General features: G+C 41.6%; 2 protein-coding genes across 7 annotated transcripts in view; both read left to right on the forward strand.

Annotated features, from left to right (window-relative positions):
- Positions 1 to 11,129, forward strand: part of CDC27 (cell division cycle 27) — a 52,578-nt gene extending 41,449 nt beyond the window's left edge. For 2 of the 6 annotated variants that reach the window (XM_039516704.1, XM_039516705.1), the window contains exons 15-20: positions 63 to 180; positions 1,410 to 1,538; positions 3,229 to 3,303; positions 5,107 to 5,287; positions 7,701 to 10,031; positions 10,345 to 11,129. In XM_039516704.1, the coding sequence (XP_039372638.1) occupies positions 63 to 180; positions 1,410 to 1,538; positions 3,229 to 3,303; positions 5,107 to 5,287; positions 7,701 to 7,783 (586 nt within the window). In that variant the 3' untranslated portion in view covers positions 7,784 to 10,031; positions 10,345 to 11,129. Of the gene's footprint in view, positions 1 to 62; positions 181 to 1,409; positions 1,539 to 3,228; positions 3,304 to 5,106; positions 5,288 to 7,700; positions 10,032 to 10,344 lie in introns of those variants that run through there. The other 4 variants (XM_039516707.1, XM_039516706.1, XM_039516708.1 and 1 more) reach the window with 2 other exon arrangements.
- Positions 11,130 to 15,412: 4,283 nt separating this feature from the next.
- KANSL1 (KAT8 regulatory NSL complex subunit 1) overlaps positions 15,413 to 22,632 on the forward strand; it is a 179,795-nt gene continuing 172,575 nt past the window's right edge. Inside the window, exon 1 of the mRNA XM_039516588.1 lies at positions 15,413 to 15,525. The gene's annotated coding sequence lies outside the window, so the exon portion shown is untranslated. The remainder of the gene's footprint in view (positions 15,526 to 22,632) is intronic.

Below are 22,632 nucleotides of genomic sequence, written 5' to 3' on the forward strand. Positions count from 1 at the left end.
ATAATAAAGCTTGGTTTGTGATAAATCAAACGTTATCTGACAAACTTGTTTTGTCCTTGCAGGTATGGGTTGGGAATGATTTATTACAAACAGGAGAAATTCAGCCTAGCAGAAATGCATTTCCAGAAAGCACTCGATATCAATCCTCAGAGCTCAGTCTTACTATGTCACATCGGAGTAGTAAGTAGATTGCATTTACGGTAATTCTATCCTTGTTCTGTTTTTAATCTGCTTTTTATTGTGTGTGTTTACAATAGAAAAAGCATATTATGGACCAAACTTGAAGCAAAGGCCCTGCTCTTCTTCCACTTGCATGCAAAATTGCATTCACACACACATTTCTGGTTTTTGCAGCTACAAACACCTGTATTTGTCCTGGAACAATGCTATCATCTCTGCCTCCATAAGTGTGTTTAAAATTTACACCCTCAAAACTGGACAGTTGTGCTCATGTAGGTGATAGCATTTGTGTTCACACTTGAGCAGTTTTTGCTCTTTCACAGTGTGGGCACATGCACAAGTAGCGTAGGGATCTGAAAATCAGTCCTCATATGAGAAAGTTTTAAGGAATTGAGTATTCACAGAGAAAAAACTGGTAACTAGCTCATTGGTCCTCAACTGCTAGTACAAACCCTAGAACTGGCACTCGGGACTCCCCCACTCTACCTTTAATGAAGTTCTGTTTGGGGCCTCGGGGCCTCCTTGCTCCTCCTCATCTCCTAAATATCTATATATGTGATGACCCTTAATTCTAAGAGTAGGGATTTTAAAGCAACTTGTGTCAATTACTAGCACAGTTAAATAGGAAGCAGTCGGCACAGTTGATATGGCCAAGATCTTACTGTGTTTAAACTGGTATAGAGGCCTGAAAAGACTGAGCCATTGTTTTAGGTCTGTCCCTCTGCCTGTGAAGGATTTATACAACTAGAGAAAATGCTCTGTTCTAATATAGAAAGCTGTTTTTAATACGTTAATGATTGTTTGTGATGTGGGGCAGACCAGTATCAAGGCGGTTGGTTATGTGGTCATCTGCTGACACTTTTCTCACTTGCCGTATGGTAACAAAGTATATAAAAGCCCTTGGTTAAGCTTTTCTGGCCCCTGATTCTGCTATGTTGATGGGTTTTCATTGCCTTTATGTTCTAGGGCTGGGGTATTGAACTAGTTTGGTAGTAATGGCCAAATTACCATTCTGCTAGAGTCTGTGGGCTCGGAGTAAGAAGCTTACTAGCGAGAGGTAAATTGTGCAGTCTTATCTGACTCCAGAATGAGCCTCTCTGTTTGAATATTGCATTTTAAAGGCACTGCATTTTGTCAAACGTATTTTTTGAGTAGTCTGCTCGGATCCTGCCTTCCCCTCATTTCTTTGAAAAAGGAAGTCTATTAACATCAGCTCTGTTCTGTTGTAGGTCCAGCATGCACTGAAAAAATCTGAAAAGGCTTTGGATACTCTAAACAAAGCCATTAACATTGATCCGAAGAACCCACTATGCAAATTCCATAGAGCTTCTGTATTATTTGCAAATGAAAAATATAAGGTAAGACATGGATGCTAAGACATAGATGCTAGAAACTGAAGACTCTCTAAATTCCTTAGGGTCTGCAGCTGTCTGAATGATGATGAATTAAAAGTTAATCAAATCTTGATTCTTATTACTTCATAATGGAAACTATGCTTGGCTCCAAGAATATATCTCTGTCTGATCACACTGGCTATGACTGTTTGAAAGACCTGCCTCTTTTTTGCCAGTGTAATACTGCAGCAGTTGTAGTCATCCTGGCATTAATGTGAATAGCTCCTTTTATTTGAAAGGAAGCCTCCTGGTATCATGAGGGCTACTTGACTCCAGTTAACCAAGTCCGAATTTGGTAACCACTTCAGCACTGTATTAGGAGGTCTGTCCTTTATAACAGGTGTTTCTTGAGGGATAATCTTTATGTCGGGTGTGTTAAAATCCTTCTGCTTTCAATTTAGGAGTAGAGGTTGGTTTTTTGAAGGTGGTCTCTGACTAATTTAAAGAAACAGGAGTACTCGAGTCGTGGCACCTTAGAGACTAACAAATTTATCTGAGCATAAGCTTTCGTGGGCTATAGCCCACTTCATCGGATGCATAGAATGGAACATATAGTGAGGAGATATATATACATACAGAGAACATGAAAAGGTGGGAGTTGCCCTACCCCACTCTAAGAGGCTAATTAATTAAGATGAGCTATTATCATCCCACCTTTTCATGTTCTCTGTATGTTTATATATCTAAAATAGCAAATGTAGTCTGATGCAGAAAAGATACAGAAGTGTTCCAAAAACACTTCTTTCCTAAGGAAGTACATATACAATTACTGACAGTGCCCAGCCTTCTTCAGCCTTAGATTTTACAAGAAGGAAATTTAGCTCTGGATTTAAAAAGATCAGACCCTTAACTTTTTTTAATGTAACCGAAGTGCCAGGAAATTTAGTCTGAGCTCACCAACTGCACTCTCGTGTGGTAGCAGTCTGACAGTAGCATCTGTTAGCCCATATTCTTCAATAGAACATAGACTCTCCGCACTCATCCCAGCAGAGACCATATCAGTGATCTGCTGTTCAGGTGTCAGTGATTTTGCACTTCTTTGAATTGCCTGATTTTTATTTATGTACTATCTTTTATCCTTGCTGTCACTTTACCATTACAAGTTATCATTTGCCTGTTGTACAACAGTTTTTAAAAGATTATGATATAAATCACTTGATTGCCTATTAATTTGGTGTTTTGCATTTGTGTTCTCATGGTAAGGATGTCAGTGAAGCCCTGGAATTACCTTTTTCAGCCCAGATGAACATTTTAAATTGTGAAACTTCTTAGTTTAAAAATGGAAAATCTGAAATTCTTCTACCAAGTAGGAAACTAACTAAAGATACCCAAAACAATCACTCCAGTGATTTAAAACCATATCAGATTGGAAGAAAAAAATTATTTACATCTTAAAACATTACTCTTATTCAGCCTGCATTTGCTAGAATATTACATTTACATTTGATTGTGCAATCGTTGTTCACAGAGGAAAGTAGCAATCTGAGGTTTCTATGTGGTTAACAAGATGGATTCCAAAAAAACTCATGAACTAACCGTTTGTTTGTTTTTCTAATTAACCAGTTTATTATGATGTAATAAAAGTGGAGTGATGCAGATACTGGGTAACACTTACTGGGAAAACCATTTAACTTTTCTTTCCCCCCTCTTTTAGTCTGCTTTACAAGAACTTGAAGAATTGAAACAGATTGTTCCCAAAGAGTCTCTTGTTTACTTCTTAATAGGAAAGGTAAAAACTGAACATAGTTCTATGAAATATAGCTGTGATCATAAATACCTGTGATTTCCATTGTTGCAGAGAAACAAGCCTAGGTGCTAGTTTTCTCACTATCATGAAGTTACTTCCATTTTGGACAGTGTTCTGAAAATTCCCACAGTGCCATGTATGCCTCACCACATATAAACTGGCAACTGCATTTGAGATTAGTTCTTGATCAAAATGGGTTGTTTGAGCTTGTCCTAGTAGAGCTCTGTTTCTGAAAAAATTACTTCTGTTGTTGGAGCCTGAAGCCCGATTTCACCATGCCACCATCCTTTGTCCCCACCATAACTGCACCACTGTCGTTTAACCTTGAAGGACAGTGTATTCTAAGGACTATGGAACAGATTCATACAAAAATGCCTGTATGAAAACAGGTGCATGATTTTCTGTGCATACCTGCTGCACCTTCCCCTGAAAATGTGACTCTAAAAGTACAGAGACTTTGGTCAATACAATTGCAGAAATAGTGTGCTGGATAGAATCCTACCTCATCTGGGGATAGAGCCCTATCTCAACTCATGTCGTCATCTTAGACATGCATTTATAGAAACCTACTGTAATCACATTCTAGTCCGTTATCAGAAATGCTGAATAAGGAACGCCTGCAAAATAGTATAGCATGTAAAACACTTACACGGGGCAGGCAGGACTTCTGTTTCATCTAAAGATCCCTACACAGCAACTACATGGAACCAGGTTATTTTGGAAGAATGAAGAGTTGAATTCGCCTTATTGAGATTTGAACCTCTGGATATTGGGAGTCTAGGGGTTTTCAAATCTAATGCTTAACCCACTGAGCCGCACAGTAACACCGCTAGCAAAATCCACTTCATACAATTTCCCACCCTATTCATTTATGTTGCTCATTTTGGACCTGCTGTGGTGTTCCCTAGTTGGGCCTTGGATGTTTGAGAGAAGTCAATTTCCATCTCCTTTTTAGTACATTTATTTCTAATTAAATGAAAACTCATGTCTTCACGTTTCACAGTGTATTAATATTCAGAATGTTGAACTGGGTTAAATGGATGCAGCTTCCTTTTTACACTTGCTGTTAGTTTTGTCTTGCAGAGATTTCCATTCCCTGTGGTTCAGAGCTATATCGTGCACTTCGTGCCTTATGTTTTAACTGCAGATAGACTAAAGCATAAAACCTTCCTTCTGAAAGGTGTAATGATGGCAATAGCATAAAGGGATTGTTGCCTAAAGGGCTTGGGGTGGAGGGGATTCACTTTTGTGTTCCTAGGACAAACCTATTTTAAATTAAAAGAAAGTGATGCTTGTGAAAGATGACTGGCTAATAGCTCTGGTAATAGAAGTCCTCTTTTGATAAAGAATATACAGCATGGGCAGTAGCAATGCCACCCCCCACAATGTGCCTCAGCCCTGTTCTGCAGAGCCTTAAGAGGATCACCTGAGACTACATCTGGCGTGAAAACTAGGAAGTGGACTGAGACAAATTCATTTCATGTAGAGCACCAAATAGCCATTAAATGATGGTGTCTTTTGGTCATTGCCAATCTGGAATGGATTCTATCCAGTCACCAAGAGGCATGACAGGCTCTGTATCAGAGTTCTTTGAGACATTCGGTTCCTTCCTAGACAACTGCTTACAATGCATGCTAATGTCCCATTCATCCAGCAGTCTTTCACATGCCAGTAGGAATTACGAATACCACTTAAAAATAACTATTCGCTACAAGCCAGTGTTGGATAAAATGATATCAAGTAGCAACTTAATGGAAAATGTAGTGTTAATGTTTTTATTTTTAGGTTTATAAAAAATTGGGTCAAACTCATCTGGCCCTTATGAATTTCTCGTGGGCAATGGATTTAGATCCTAAAGGAGCCAACAACCAGATCAAAGAGGCCATTGATAAACGTTACCTTCCAGATGATGAGGAACCGATAACTCAAGAAGAACAGATCAGCGAATGTTACCCATATGAGTCAGGTTTGTGTTTCCAGATCAAAATCCAAATTAACTGGTTTTCTAGTAGAAAGATTTTATGTTCCTCAGTAAAGCAGAAGCCCAGACTATAACTGCTTACCTATTTGCACAGCAAGTGGCGACTCCAACAATTCTCTTACTGCTGATCTAGCTGGGTCTACTTGTAATAAGCACTTAATGAAAGATTGTTAAATTTCTTAAGAGATTAGGTATTTAATATTAGTATAAGGACTAATCTTTGCAGGACCAGGACCTAATAAACTGTTATAAGATATGACTTATATAAATACTGTTAATACTTTTTACAAGATAATTATACACCCTGCAACGTGAACCTTCTAGTAAAGGGGCATCTGATCCTTCAGATATCTGAAGGGTGTAACAAGCAAGGAAATAATGGAATTCTTTGTTCAAAGGCTGAGAGCCGCATAAGTGTAATGAGATAACTTAAGCAACGGAAAACTTGGGTTCGATGTCAAGGGAAAAATACCCCTAATAGTGAAATCTGTTAGATGTTGGAATTCTTTCTCAAGGAACGTTGTAGAAGCCCTGTCGTTTGAAACTAAGCAAAATAAGGCACTAAACAAATACACGAGGGAATGGCCTAAATCTTTCTCATCTAATTTTTTATCCAGAAGTATGGATGGTCATAAATATTGATAAGCTTGACATGAACTAGAAAATGGATGGCTAGACTGTTGAAAAGAACCGTTTTGTTTTCTTCATTAGGCAAAAATGTTACTATAGAACTTAAAATTGATATAGTCCATTGTAAAATTGTGTTGAAAACTTTATCAGATGTATTGCTGGTGTGTATCCCATTGATTTCAGTGACACCTTCCAGTAAAACCATAGCATCTTGGTTTTTTAACATGCTTTTTATTTCCTGTAATGGTAAATGTTTTTGTTGGTTTGTTCTTCTGTCTAAACTAATCTAAACATTCTAGTATATAGTTCATCTACACCCAGCAGATGGAGACAGAGCACTTAAACTTTTGAGAGGTGACTGCAGCTTCTGGAAATAAGCACCACAGAAATTTTGTACTAGGATCCTTTTTAATTTTTTTTTAATAGAAGCTTGAATTCACCAGGCACTACTTAAAGCCTTCCAAACATAAACCAGTGCAATCCTCCTGACTCTGCAGACAGACTGAAAAAGATACCTCAAAGGTCTAACCTGCCAAGTGACCATTTTAGCATGTGGTGAGCCTATTGTAGAGGCTTTTTAAAACACGTTGGCTAACACAGTCTCACACACCTTTAAGTCCTGGTCTAGGCAAGGTTCTTAAAGTAAGCTTTAAGAAAGGGACCGTGTCTTACCTCTGGGTATTATGCAGGACTGCTATTTCCCTTGGCATCAAAACATTTGGAAATTCAGATAAAGGTGAAGGTACTTCCATAGTCTAAACTGTGCTACCTAAAATTTACCTTTAAGCAATACAGGTAGGCACAATCAACCTGCTTAGAAAGTCACCATCTCCTTGAGCTATTTATCTTGCTTTACTGCAGATTTTAACAAAGACAGAACTTGTTGAGAGCTGCTTCTTACCAGATGAACATTCATTTTGCTTTGCTGATCACCGTGAATATTGGGGAGAGGGGGGCGGGGCGCTAGGAGGGGTTAGATGCATTTCCTTGCCATGCTCTGGACTGTGCCTGTGTACAGACTGAATGAGGGCAGAGTAGGTACAGTATCTGCATATAAACTGATTTTACATTTTTTTTTAAAAGTCTGTATTAGCTGGAATTTCTGAATCTTTTACTAACGTCAGTTCTTGTGCTGTAAACTTCACTCTGTCACTTGCAGCATGGGGGCTCAGAGTATGGCAGTAAAACCTGTTTCCATCCTGTTTCAATTTCACTATCTCTGAACACTTTACCATTGTAAATACTAAGTAGTCCTTAAACATTACAGTTTTGGGATAAGAAGATTGATCCAAGCTATCAATCTCTGTGGGGCAGGGCAGGTAGGTATATCAGTTTGGCCTTCCCCGTTCACTTTGTAATGGGATCAGATCTTACTCAGTCTCTCTCCTAGCTCATTGACGGGAGGTGGTTAAGGAGGCTTTAAAATAATGAGGGTGCTTGTTTTTGCAAGATTCACAGCATGTTGATTCCCTTCTCAGCTCTTTTATTTAGATCTCGTTAGGCTGGCGTGGGTCACTGGAGGGGAGAGTGAAAAGAACTGGGTTTTGAAGAGGAGAGAGGTTACGTGGCATACGGGATTAGAAAAGCCAATCCAGGGATGGGGAGCAGTGTGGGAAAAGGTTACTGGGGAGGGGGGAGTGCAGAACCCTCTATATTTATAAGCTATGATAGAGCCTTGTTGCCACTGTTTTCTAATATGGTGGACTTGCTTATGTAAAATGTGCATGTCTTCTACCAAAGAGCCTAATCCCTTGTTTGTGTTTTAAAGTTGGCACAGATGAATCCCAAGAGAGCAGCATGACGGATGCAGATGACACGCAACTCCATGCAGTTGAAAGTGATGAATTTTAACCTCCAAAAGCCAGTATCTGAGCTTGGGTGTGTGATTGGTACTGTTGTGTTCTCCCCTTCCTTCACGTACTGGGTCTTCACATCACTGAGCCAGCATTGTCATTATTCTCCACTGACACCACGAGTGCACCACTCATCAGATTTTAAACATACACCGAATTAATGGCAGTGCGATGTTTAGCTGCTACTGAGACTGACTAGTTGGCTCTTACACCTTTATGAAATGACTCTTTGAAGAGGAAAAACATATTTTTTTCCAACTCCTCCTTTGTTGGAGAGCTATCATGGAAGAAAGACTTGTGGTTTGCTCTAAGTGAGCTGATAGATGTGGGAATAGAACAAGAAACTGCTTCCTTAGTACTTTCTCCAGAAACGTGTCTCAGTTTGATTCTTTCTTGGTAAGCAGAGTGCTGAACTTCCATTTCCAAGTTCTTCAAAGACAGCGTTAAGTGTAGGATGGGACAGGTTAAAAACTTTTTTGCATATTATAGTGTAACTTAAATGCCAGGGAATGTAAATGACCTTAAAGCCACAGTGTCTCCAGTGAACAAAATACAGCGCATATGCTCGAGATTCAGAGTGTGTGTCAAAATATTATAACATATCCGGTGTCCCTACTTAGTGTAAACTTGTTCTTAGCCAGAGGAGCACATTGCACCATAGCAATTATTACAGAACGCTTTAATATTCTAGCCAAGAGTTAATTTATTCATCTAACTTCCAAAATGTCAATTGTTGTCTACTTAGTACTTCAGCGAAACAAGTCATTAACGTGTTGCCTCTTCTTCAGGTGCCCCTTGGATTCGGTTCTGATGTTCAGAGAATAAAAAGTTTATTGTAAGAGCAAAATAAAGAGAGACGTGTAGATAAAATTGTAATGTTGAAAGGATAAAAGTAATATAAGCCACAGTGACAACTTGTTTCTAAGTAGATAAAGAAGCCAGGAAGACAGTGTAAGCCTTAACACAATCAAAACCTTACAGTAAGATGCATCAAATATTTGTCTAAGACAGTATCCTTTTAAAACTATTTTGTAAAGTGTTGTCTGAGCAGGATGCAAAAATGTGCAATTATCTTATTTTTTTTTTTAATCCATTCTTTAAGATTCTTGGAGAAAATTCTCACTCTATATCTGTAGGAACTGAGTGCCCTGGAGGCTGTTTCTGTGAGAAGAAAGCGAGGCTATACTAAAGAATCCAAAATTCTCTTTCTCTGTAGCACTCTGCAACAAAGATTGGTGCCCTTTATGCAGTGACCGTAAAGAAAGTGTATGATATCATAACAGTTTTTTAAAGAGCAAATTATGCACAATAAATTGGGAATGATTCAAATTTCACAGCAACATATTTGTTGTGATCAGTCTTAAAATTTGTTCTGTTCCTTTCCTTTTAATGTATATTGTTTTTAGAAGACCTTTAGTTACCATTAGTAGAACTTTAAATTTTTTTTAAATATATATATTTTTTTTAAGTGTCCTTGTCCTAGATTAGGTACAAACATGTCCTATCACGCCTACTGTTTGGTTGTGAGAAGCATTTTTTACCATAAGGAGAAAAAAATTCACAACACCTGCACAGAAAATATTCTCCATTATTCTGAAGTGGGTAGACAAGCAGTGAAAATAGGCTGAACTTCAGTCATAGTGAAAATCTCTAAAACATGGGAGGTGATATTGGATGAAGCTTTGTGCTTTTGTCAATACTGTAAATCTGTTTATTTCTGAAAATGAACTAAATCTCATTATAAATCATGCAAGTGTTTCAGCTGAGTAAAGAGTGCACTAGATGCAAGATTTCTTTGGTGCTAGAAAAGTATTGCAGTTAGGCTCTTGCATGAGAAACCATCCCTTAAAAGGAAAACACCAGGGTTGAAATTCCCCAGTGGAATTGTACTATAGTAAAGTATCCTCACCTGCTGTTCCCATGTAGTATTCATGAAGTTACCTATATCTGCATGGTTTTCTTTCTTTTCCCTCCCAGTCTTAAAGCAGCTGTAGCACTCCAAGATTTGCACCTCCATAATAGGGTTTCCACAAGAGTGAGTTACAAAGAAATAACACATCGTACAGTCTGGAGCTACAGTCTGTGTGAATATTAGCTACACAGTATAATTGGCTACCTTTTGGTAGTTGAAATTTACATTCTCTAAACAAAAAGCAGGAGTCTCTCTCTTTCTCTCTCTCTCTCTCTCTCCATGCCCCATCTACTTGAGAGCTGTGAAATTCTGGTTTTAAGCCCTTAGGCCAGGGGTCAGCAACCTCTGGCATGCGGCTCGCCAGGGTAAGCACCCTGGCGGGCTAGCCAGTTTGTTTATCTGCTGCGTCGGCAGGTTCGGCCGACCACGGCTCCCACTGGCCGCGGTTCGCCTTCCCCGGCCAATCGGGGTGGTGGGAAGCTGCAGCCAGCACATCCCTCGCCCGCACCGCTTCCCGCTGCCCCATTGGCCTGGGACGGCGAACCACAGCCAATGGGAGCCGCAGTCGGCCGAACCTGCTGACGCGGCAGGTAAACAAACTGGCCCGGCCCACCAGGGTGCTTACCCTGGCAAGCTACGTGCCAAAGGTTGCCGACCCCTGACTTAGGCCTCGCTGACCAGGTTTTAGGCCCCAAATTTGACTTATTTTTTTTCCTTATCTGTTTTCAAAGCGCATGTGCTAACTTGGGGATTTTCCTGAAACAAATGCTGCTTTATTTGGGGGCAAGAGATGGAAACTAGCAAATCCCCCATATGGGAAAAAAAATACCTTGAATTTCCTTTATAGCTGTTTAATTTTTTTAACAATTTTGTTCTTTAAATGTTGTAAACTGTTATATTGGAATTCATTTTTAAATACCCAGCAAAGGGCTCTTATCTCAAATAAGATTTTTAAAAGGATGCAAATTCTAAACTGAACATTAGTGCTCAAAATATTAAATTGTCCCCTGCGTTAGATGTACGTCATCACCTACATTTTATTTTTCTCAAGAATTGCAAGTTACGTTTAAACCATGCTGCTATTGTACCTTCTTAAAAACCAACTGCACGAAAACCATTATTTTAATCAATCTACTTATCTGCTCTTTGAGGGGCGAGGGAGGCGAAATGTGAACGCGCTCTGATACCCAAACTAGAGCAAATGTGTTCACTGAAGAATTAGGGGACTGTCATTTATTAATACAAAAACATGCAAAAATGCAAAGCGTGGGTGTGGTGTGTACTATTTGCATTGAAACAATGTAATTTTTGTCTTTTTTTCCTTTTTTTTTGCTTTTCCTGACTTTTATTTCATAAATTGTACAGTCTTAGAAAAAAGTCTTTTCTGTTAATATATTTGCAATTCATTAAAGGATGTGGAAATCCAAATAAACTACTTTTAAAAGCAGTTTTATAATCAGGTGCTTGATGTATGGATCCCTCCCCCACCCCCACCCCGGAGGAGCGGATGAGTTGCTCACTGAGGGCCCAGTCGTACAAGCACACTCTCCTTATTGAGTTCAGTGGGATTTCTCACATGGGAAGTGTTTTCAGGGTTGGGGCCTAACTGTGGCTGCTTTTGTGTGCTGCTGGTTGACCTACTAGGCTGAAATAAAGGAAACTGAGTTTTTCTTCTTGATGGATTTGGCACTCTGAGACAGCCTCTTTAAGCACAAAACCAGTACAAGCGGCATTGTGAGTTCTGCACAAATGCAGGCACACTCCTCAGCTCTGTCCCAGAAGGATCAACTGCGGGATGTTGATCATCTTGTCCATTCAGTCCTTGACCTGTCTGAAGAGTTAGGTGGCGTTTGTGTGTGTGTGTGTTTGTTGTCTGGGGGGGTTGGTTTGTTTTAATGGAAACTATCTGCAAGTACTTGGCAGTGGAACTTTCATAACAAGGGTGAATGTACTCGTTTACTGAGATTTAAACCATCTATACTAATCAGATCTATTGGGTAATGGACACTACTAGGTGCCTTCAGGGCAGGAGACAAGATCAAGAGAAACCTTTGGCTCTTGACACACCAGCATGTGCTGCTTACAGTGCTGGTATATTCTCTGGTGACTAGTTAAAGGGTCGCAATAGTGGGGTGAAACTTTGACAATGGCTTCTTCTCCAGCCACAATATTAACATAGCAATCATTTGGTGTGAGGAAAGAGAAGAAATAATATATCTATATAGGAGGAAAGGTAGCCCAGACCAAAATACCAAATAGTCCCCTAAAATCACCCATTCGCTGATGCCAAGCTTTGAAACCATGTGAAAGACCCACATGGAGAAGGGGGAAGTGACTACCTTAAGAGCTGTCAAATGTACAAAGAAAATCCTGAAATATTTCTCATCTTTCCATTTTGGTAACTTGAGGTTTGTTACAACAATGTGTAACACCTTCAGACAAGTCATCTTTTTTAAATTGGTGTGTTCCTTTAATTTGTGGCAACTTTAAATTGTATAGGAGGTTTTCTTTTACCTCTGCTCTGAGGCAAAATACAGACGAAAATGTAAAGGCTCCAAGCCTCCCGCTCCTTTGTTTTCCCACCTGATACGCTAGAGCAGCCTGTGGTTGATAGGGAACACATTCTGTACTCTGCTCCCATGGACGCTATTACGTATTGACTTTGGCACAAGACTATTCAAACCTGCAAAAGTATTGTTTAGTGTTTGCAGACAAAATATGTTTAAATACGGCATTGTAGATACCAGCCTTATAATACAAGCAAGGATTTTGTTGCCGGACGAGTATTTGGACCTGAAGCAGACTACATATTGGGCAGCACTGGGAAAAGTCCTCGCTGAAATTAAATGAACACCAGTATTGAACTTTTGTAGCAAAAAAAGCAAGATTTTTGCATTTCATATTCACTTGTAATAACTTAAGAATTTGCATACTGGATCTAACCGCTATCCATACACCAAAAGTGGCCAGTAACAAATGCTTCAAAGAAAGGTGCAAATATATACCATAATGGACAATTATGTTCCTATCTGAGAAGTTTTATTCCCAGGTAGATAATGGCTGAGAGATTTTCCTAATTTTTTATGTCCTATCTAATGTAATAGGATGTTCTCTTTATCCATGTCAATGTCTAATCCTTTTTTTTAAATCCCACTGAGCTCTTGGACTATCTCCTGTGGCAGAGTGTTCCACAGGTGCACCAATTTTTTTATTAATGTTTTTGAATTTTAGTGTGATATTTCTCCCCTTCTAATTCCCTTTAGTTTGTTTAATTTGCAACTTTGTCAAATTTCAGAACTTAAAGGAAAACTGGAAACTCTTAATTTTTCCTTACTTCTGTTGCTTTATGACTGTCTCTAGTGAAAGATTAATTTTAATAGGGCTTTTAACCATTTATGTAAGTTATCTTACTTGTATCTCATCCTGAACAATAAAACTAGAGTGGTTAACTTCACTTCCTTTTTCTCAAATATTTTGGTGTTTGTTGCCTGGAATAACCTTTCAGTAGTTTTCACTGATACCCACAAAACTTTAAAAATACTATTTATATTAAAATACCCTTTTCAACAAAAATATAACAAATTTGGGAACCTAACGTCTTGCCAATGACTTTAAAAAAAAAAAAATCCTTTATGAAACGCACCATATCAACCTTCCCTGCTACTTTGTGGATTTTCTCTTCACGTCAGCCACCACTCAAATGTGGCTGAGGATTGTCGCACCCTTTGTGTGTGTCAAACACAAATTCAGTAGAAAAGAATCAAGCTACTTATTTTAACATAGCTTTACTGGAAAGGCAGTTGAGACATCTTCACTGGAGAATTTTATATTGAAACAAAGGAGCTTTATCTATCACTACTGATACGTTGACTGTTGGCTCCATTTTCTGCTCTGTTAACATGTCTGAACTAAAATGGAGCTTAAAATTAGTCATAATTGTATAAGAAAAGTCAGCTGTAAAACAAAACTCACACTTCCCTTGTGACAAGGTGGGTAAAGTCATATCTTTTATTGGATCAACTTCTGTTGGTGTGAGAAGCTTTTGAGTGGCACAGAGCTCTTGACTATCCTGGGACCAACATGGCTGCAACTATACTGCATAAAACTTTTCCTTGTACACAACTGACCCAAGCAAAGTTTCCAGCTCATACTATTGAGCACAGCCAGGCTATATTCACTATTCCACTTACTAGGGTCTTGCCACAAAGTCACTTCTGACTTTCAGTAGCTGCATCCAACTATTTCACAGAGACCTTGCATTTCTCTGCCTACTCTGCCAAACCATGACTTTAAAAGAAAGAGCCAATAAGCATTTTGGGACAGGGACTAGCTCTTTGCTCTGTGTATGTACAGCACACAGCACAATAGGGTCCTGCTCCATGAGTGGGGCTCTTAGGTCCCACCCTACACCAATAACAATAGTTGCTATCGTTTACAGTCAGAGGTAGATACCCACTACAGGTATGTAATGCAAATCATGGGATTCGCTTCAAGACACAGTCATGCAATGAAAAGGATTAGAAAATAAAAACGGGGCTTTTTTTGTGTGTGTGTGTTTGTATTGGTCTAAATTTCAAAGCCATGATCCTGCATCCTTCTCTACAATGAAATTAGGATTGGATTTAAGAATTATAACTGCACTCACTTGTCCTTCCCCCAGAATAAATACCCTTCTTTCATTTGTTTCTGTTGTCTCTAGTCTCCCTATTTCTTTACTAACATATACTTGAACCTCAAGGCTCATGCATGTGAATGCCTTCCGCCATCTCAATTTATCATTCCTGTATAAGGAACTGTGCTATAGTAGAGACAAGAAGTGGGTGGGAAGCTGTTCATTCTAGCCCAGGGTCACTTGCTGGGTTACCTTGGGCAAGCACAATTTGTGTGCCTTAGTTTCCTCAATGCTAACACTGGGGATGACAGCTATTTGCATGTTCCCTAGGGCAGATTATCAAGATTTTATTCATTGTGTGTAAAGTGCTTTAAGAGTTTCCACTGGAAACTTATGAAGAAAGCAAACTATTCATCCCATTGGATTATTAAAATGGAATAATTAACATTCTAACTCTTAGACCAATCACAGAAATATTGTGCAATTTGGCACCTTGGTGTATGCATTGTTTGATATCAATGAGATTACAAATATCATCGGATGACTGGTAATTAATCTGCACAGCCTTTACAAAGAGATTGTACCTGGTTATACCTCTTGATTTATTGCTGCTCCTGAGGATAATTTCTGATACTGCATTGTCTTCTCACCTGCTAGCATTTTGCTGAAGTGAATCCCCTCCAAGTGAGAGATGCTTTAAGGGATAATGTGACACAGGATGTCAGAGTCTTGCCTCGGTGCTGTTCAAACTATACTTTTGTATTATGGTAGCACCTAGAAGTTCTAAATTAGATTGAGACCCCTTTGTGATCAGTACTATGCAAACCCCTAGGGAGAGACCATCTCTGCCCTGAAGAGCTTACAGACAAAGAGGGGGAGAGAGAACAGGCACGAGAGAGGTGAAGTGACTCGGCTGTGGTCATCCAGCAGGTCAGTGGCGGAGCTGTGAATAGACCATGTTACTCACCAAAGCACTAGACGGGATGGGATGGGAAGATGGAACTAGAATGTCTTGTGCCAGTTGAGATCAGATGATTCTGGAATGTCCCGTGGCAGTTAGCCTGGGTGGTGGGAGAGGGACTGAGGCTTGTGCAGCTGTACATAAGGAAGAGAGATGGAAGGCTATGAGCCTTATTCGTGGATCAGGACCCCGTTGTGCTAGGTGCTGTACAAACACAGAACAAAAAGCCAGTCCCTGCCCCAAAGAGTTTACAATGTAAGTATTTCTAAATCTATTGTTCTTGTGTATTTTCCTCCCCATTGAGTTCATTCTTGTCAGAGACGGTGCTGTTGAGAGGTACAGTACATGGCGTCTGCCAGGTTTGGCCTTGTGGGGGGTGATCAGGGTGGCCGCCCTGGCAGCCAGCTTTTGGGGGAGTGGTGTGTGTGGGTGTCACATAGCTGTGCCACCCTGAGTGGGAAAACACCTAGGAGGCCCGGGCTTCAGAGAGTGACAGTTATAGCGCTTGTGATATCTATGTACCAGGGGGTGATGAGTCACTCTGTTGGCCATGAATATCCAAATAGGTTATCTCAAGTCTCCTGTCATGTAGCTGGCAGGAACAGGTCACTGAGACACCTGGTGGATAATGAACAATGCACCCAATGACAGGAGGCAGGTGCCTATATTGGGGCCTGGGTCGTGCTGTGATTTCTAACGGGCAGGCAGCTGAGAGTATCTTCCTTGTGAGTACACTGCACTTCCTATACTTCAGGAACTCCGCGTGAGACCAGGGATATAAAGTTAAAATCACACCATTAGGTACAATGACAAGAAGGCTCCTACAGACTCTGAGCATGCAGACCCCACATGTGTCTGCTGCACCAACAGCCTCTTACACTGGGAGGCCTTCTTGTGAGTACACATGACTAATCTTAAAGAGACAGTACACAATATTACTACATGCATCACCTTCATTCTATTCCCATTGAGAATTGACATCACTTTGACAGCAAAAATGAATGTCACTGGATTACAAAAATCATAATATACAGACAGTACACTCAGTGTTGGAGACAATCCAAGTGGAGCTAACACTTGGTAAACTGCAGGAATTCTAGAGAATAATCCTCCTGACATCTGAGACTACGGCTACACTGTCATGGGTGCCCAAAACTTGCATGGGGCTTCTCCAGTCTGCAGGGCTGGCTTCTACACTTGAGCATGCATGTGTGTATCAAATAATGCAGAAAGTAAAATGATACAAATATATCAGGATGGCAAAGTTTAGGTGCTAGCTATGAGAGTCCACAGTTATGTTCAATGAGGGAGAGCGGGATAAGTTACACAGGGACTGAGAACCTGTTCCTTTCTCTGGCTCTTCAAGCAGCCAGGAGGCGTTGGAAGGGATGGAATGTTAGGGTCAGAAAGTTCCGTGGCAGTTGGGACCAGCAGGTTCCGTGGCCGTTGGGAGCAGACGGGTGGCGAAGGTTCCGTGGCAGTTGGGACCAGCAGGTTCCGTGGCCGTTGGGAGCAGACGGGTGGCGAAGGTTCCGTGGCAGTTGGGACTAGCAGGTTCCATCAGGGCCGGTGCAACCTATTAGGCGACCTAGGCAGTCGCCTAGGGCACTGGGATTTGGGGGGGCGCCATTTTCTTCAGTGGTGACCGCAGCAGCCGGATCTTCGGCCACCCCGGTTGCCACTGACATTTAGGCGGCGGGGCAGGGGGGCGCGGGGAGGGCCGCCTGCAGCAAGTAAGGGGGGGGTGGCATGCAGGGGAACTTCCCACCCCAGCTCACCTCTGCTCCGCCTCCTCCTCCCCGAGCATGCTGTGGCTGCTTCACTTCTCCTGCCTCCCAGGCTTGCGGTGCCAATCAGGCACCACAAGCCTGGGAGGCAGGAGAAGTGAAGCAGCAACGGAGTGCTCTTCGAGGAGGCAGAGCAGGGGTGAGCTGGGGCGGGGAGCTGCCGCACGGCTCCCCGGGCCGGGGTGGGGGGCGCCTCAGGGCAGGGGGGGAGCTGCCACGGGGGGGGGTGCCTCAGGGTGGTGGGGGGAGCTGCCGTGGGGTCCCTCATGGTGGAGAGGGGTGGGGAGCTGCCGCAGGGGAGGCGTCTCAGGGTGGAGGGGAGATTCCGTGTTGGGGGCGCCTCAGGGCAGGGGGGGGGAGGGAGCTGCCGCAGGGCTCAGGGAGGGGGGAGGGTGCAAAGTGGAAGTTTCGCCTGGGGCGCGAAACATCCTTGCACCGGCCCTGTGTTCCATGGCCGTTGGGAGCAGATGGGTGATGAAGGTTCCATGGCCATTGGGAGCAGAAAGACTGAGATGGCTCTGGCCCGTGTTGGCCAGGAACAGAAGGCCCAAGATGGTTCCGTGGCAGCTGGGAACACACGCTTTCAGAATATCCCAGAGCTGTTGGTAATCGGATGGGGGCAGTGACAGCAGCAGGACTCTCTCCTGCCCTTGCAAAGGAGGGGATAGAAGGTGAACAGCCAGGGAGGCTAATAGGCCACTGGGTAAAGTCGCTGAGAAGAGCCCTGTGGCAGACAAGAGCATGAGGCGAAGAGAGGGAAAGGGAGGGAGCAAGGAGAAAGACGGAGAAATGGACTGAGGAACGCCACCCTCCAAAAGCTAAGGGGGCTCTGAGTTATCTCATTACCCTGGTTGGGGGAGGGCTGAAGTGCTGCCTCAACTGTCTTTTTTTACATATAAAAATAACTCCATTTCCTCCCCACGCCCCCATAAATTCCGTTATTTCTAGCTGCTGTGAACAGACGTTGCACTCGCAGGGCCCAGATCCTGGCTGCTGCTGCTTTGCAAAGTTGGCAGAGCTGGGTGGCTGAGGCTTCCCCTAGCATGGGGCAATGCCTGTGTGGCACAGAGCCTGTGTTAAAGAAAATGACCATTAAGCTGAGGTGTGCATATTCAAAACAATGGCTCTGAAGATGAAACCTGCGAGTCACTGGTCCAGGCTGGGCTCTGCAGACTGCCTGCCTGTTTTGTTCTGCCTCCACAACTGCTTACATGGACAAAGCCTCCTTTTGACCCTTCCTCTAAAGACACTTTACCTCCAAAATGTGCTTTTAAAGGCTGTTTGAGGTTTCGCAGCCTTGCTGATATTTTGAAGTCTCCCCGTCCAAAAGGTCATTCTTAAGGGGGCCTCCCGTGAGTGTGCCTTTTTTTTTTTTGGTGGTTGTTTGTAATTACCTCAGGAAATCCCTTTTAAGGGCTATTGGACAAGCCAAATTTAATTTGATACCAACAAGTTCTTGGGTTTGGTTGGTCTCCCAGAGGAGTTGGTGCTTTTTAATCCTTAATCTGCAAAAATGCACCTCGGAAAATTCTTGTCAAAGCCTGAATTTTCTTTCTTTCTTTATAGTGGGTAGGGGGAGCCCTCCAAAATCCATCAGGCATTGAAAATAATGTTGATGTAATTTTTTTCAGAAAAGGGATTTAAAAGCATCAAGTCCCCAATATAAAATTAATAATTTTTTGGTACCAAATTCAATTCATACATTTTTTTAGGTATTTTTTTAAACCAATAAGGATGGAAAGGCCCCCAAATGATTCAGTATCCAATTAATGTTTTTACGCTGGAGTCCATCACCCCCCAAAAAATTAACTGGGGATTTTAAGCTTTTTAATCCCTTTTCTGAAAAAAATTACCTCTGAAAATTCTTCTAAATCCTCTTGGAAGCTTCTTATTCGATTTGGCATAAAAAATGCTTGGGCCCAAGCGCCTGTTGTTACAGCCTAGTATGCAGGGCCATAAAGGCAGGACATCCAGAGTAGAGGGAATCCCTGGGTGGTATAATGGTACCTCTGGGCTTTGCCACTCGGTTTGCACTAAGGAAAAGGAACTAGGAAATCAACAGCACCCAGTAAAAAGTCACTGCCAATGCCACCAAGCCTCTTCCTGGAGCCTAGAAATCTGTGCCTAAGCCAGTCCTATGGGTCATTTTAGTCATTAACTGTGGTCACCTCAGACATTATCAACAATCCTAAAGGTTTAGAGAACCTGACTAAGAGAAATGGGCATGCTTTGTCCTGAGAAAAGAAGACTGAGAGGTACTGGATAACAGTTTGCAAATATGTTATGGGGTGTTATAAAGAGGACGGTGATAAATTGTTCTCCATGTTCACTGAAAGTAGTTCGAAAAGAAATGGGCTTAATCTGCAGCCAGGGAGATCTAGGTTAAATATTAGGAAAAGCTTTCTAACTGTAAGGAGTTAAGCTCTGGAATAGGAACCTATCCCAGGGAGGTTGTAGAGTCCCCATCACTGGAGGTTTTTAAGAACAGGTTGGACAAACACCTGCCAGAGATGGTGTAGATCTACTTGGTCCTACCTTAGCACAGGGGGATGGACTTTATTACTTCTCAAGGTCCCTTCCAGACCTTAATTCCTATTATTCTATACTGCCACTAACTGCAATCAAGCTACTTCCTAAGCCTGCCTCAGCTTCCACTGCTGCTGAATGCACCCCAGGCACTGTCCTCTTCCTGTTCCTCAATGGGAGCAGAGCAGACTCCCACAACCAGCCCTGGCCTGCCCCAATTCAGTGCTTCCTCCAGCCTCCCCAAGAAAACACCAGGAGTTGAGTACCTCGGCACTACCAGCTGCAGGCCACTTCAGACAGACACTCCCTCAATCTCTGCTAGAAATGGGATTGGAGACTTTCAGAGTAGCCCTGATACACACAGCAAATGTAATGTCATTCTTGCTCCAGCCTCCATGACTGCTTTCAAGCAGCCAAACATTTTGGGTGATGGTTCCCATTCTGTTTAGGTTCCTAATCTATCAATCAGGCAATAGGGTTTTCAGGATCCTTTGGGATGGAAACTATTTTGTTTGGGAGAAAAGAACTTCCATTATAGTGCTGCCTAGGCTGTGTCACTTCCCAGCTGCCTTCTCTTTTGGTGTTACAGACTGTTCTCATCTGGGGCTTGCTTTCATGGCACAGACATCTTCACCCATGTTCACTATCTCTTTAGGAGGTTCAAAATCACCCTCCACATACTTCTAATATCACAAAAGAGGGGAAGTCACAGGAATGTAACACCAGGACAAAGGAAAAAGAAGTCTAAAGCCAGGTCAATTTCCCTTAAAAATATACAGACAGGTGCCATATGTAATGAGAAGTCCTACATTTCCCTTTCAGATTAATTAAAATATTTCCTCAGATTAAAATTCCTCACCTTTTAAGACCCTGGTAGTCAAGAGCAAAACTAGGAGAAAGCGTAGAAACTCTTTATTGCATTTAGAGGAAGAAAGTAATCATCAAAAAATAAACAAAAGGGCAGGCTTAATTATCATCCTGCTTCTCCTGCCAGACCTCCTGCCAGGGTCAGGAGGGTCATTGTATGGATTCTAGCCTTTAGTCTGTTTCTCCATGGGGCTTGCCTCGGTGGGTGAGATTCCGATCGCCTACATTAAGGGTCTCAAGGATTTTGGTACATCCATGCTAGCATGGATGGACACCTTGTCAGATGTCCTTTCCTACAGTATTAAAAATCAACACACTTGGAGCAGTTCTTAAAAAAAGTTGTTTCTTAACAGACATCTTCTTTTAGGTTGCTTTCATAGATGCAATCTGCTTCTTTGCTAGAGCTATAGTGTGCAATGTGATGTTCTGAACATATGTGGCTCTCACCCAGAAAGGCTGATGACCAGGAAAAATAGCAATCACGGAGTTCCATGGGTGAACTCCATAAATTGGGGGTGTCCATTCTATGGGTGAAATCCTGACCCCACTGAAGTCAGTGGGAGTTTTGCCATTGATTTAAGTGGGTCCAGGATTTCACTATACCTCAAATGGTCCAGGGATTTTGATCTCCTCAGTGAGGCAGAACAGCACCAATCTAATAGAATTCAGAGCAGTCTGCAAAGCCCTGGTTCTGTGGATTAAAATCAGCACAACCTTATTATGATACACAATAGAACAGTCCTGGCCTACCTCAACAAGCTGGAGAGCATCTGATCCTCATGTCTCCACAAGAAAACAACTTTTATTCACCGTGGCAAAGAATAATCTCTATTCAATGAAGAATGTTTTTTGCACAGGATCTAATTCTGCATACAAATCCATACAGACTAAACTTAGTCACGCTTTTTAAAGACAGTATCTAGAAGGTAAAAGCTGCTTTGTTACATGATTGCTACACTTCTATAACGATCCATTAAGAAGTTTAATAATGGTTCAACTAAACAGATTAAACAAACCCACTGTTCTTAAAACATATAAACATTCCTCAAATCTGGTACCATTCTAGCATCATTCTATCCTAGAATTCCTCCAGAATGGTTTATGGAGAGGATGGAACATAAATTCTCTATAGTCCAGGTGTCTGCTTTATCAAGTAACCTACAAAATTAAAGACATATTTAAAAAAATGAAGATCCAATTTTAAGTAAGAACAGAAAGGGAATTCCACATCAGAGATGTTTGATGCACAAGTATCCTTTCTCTACTTTCCCTCTTAAGTTTAGGAATATCATCCTGTACAGTATGATTGTCATCTTGGACTTTACACAAATGAAATATCTCAGGCTTTTTGCACATCAGTTGCATTTTGGTATGTTCAGCTAGTCACATTTCAAAGCCCCTGACTATATTAGACTCTGTCAGACTCGGCTGGTGGGTGGCACTATCTTGATTTTTGGAGTTCCATCATTGCAAGGGGATCAGTGGATGCCCAAACCTTCTGTGTCGCTGTCCCAAGGAATTGGAACTTGTTTCCTGTGGAGCTTATGGCACAGCTCACCTTTGCTCAATTGTAAAGTTAAAAACATGACTCTTTTAGATGTGATCGAGTGGATAGAGAATGGGGCTAGAAACCAGGAACTGAGCCCTAATACTGTCTCTAGCATTGACTGACCTTGGATAAGTCACTTATCCTCTCTTTGCTTCAGTTTTCCCAAATGGGGATATTTATACCCATCTCATAGCAGGGTTGTGAGGCTTAACTACCTAATAGTTGAACAGTGCCTTGAAAATTGTAGACTACCAAGTAATATTATTTAATCACTCTCAGGCCCTGGGTAGGATTCTCCCTACTGCAATGCATGTTATAATAATTTGGCCATTTATGTGCAAAGAATATTAAACATAAACAAAACACAAGATTGCACTGTGAAGTGACTAAAATAAATCAGATTACTTAACAATTTAGCATTTTTAGTCGGACATTTCAGAAAGGCTCTCATACTTATAAATGGTTGGCCTTCTTTGTCTTCTGATCCCGAGAGGTGGGAGGAGGGACAACTGGAGACCTCTTGAAAGCTGTAAGTTTATCAGCTATTTATACCCCAGCTGAAAAATCTTTGGCTAGAAAATGTGAGAGACTCATTTTACATGCACTAAAAAAATCATCTTTTCCTATCCTGGG

The sequence above is a fragment of the Mauremys reevesii genome, linkage group 27 (assembly GCF_016161935.1).
Source record: "Mauremys reevesii isolate NIE-2019 linkage group 27, ASM1616193v1, whole genome shotgun sequence".
Taxonomy (NCBI): Eukaryota; Metazoa; Chordata; order Testudines; family Geoemydidae; genus Mauremys; species Mauremys reevesii.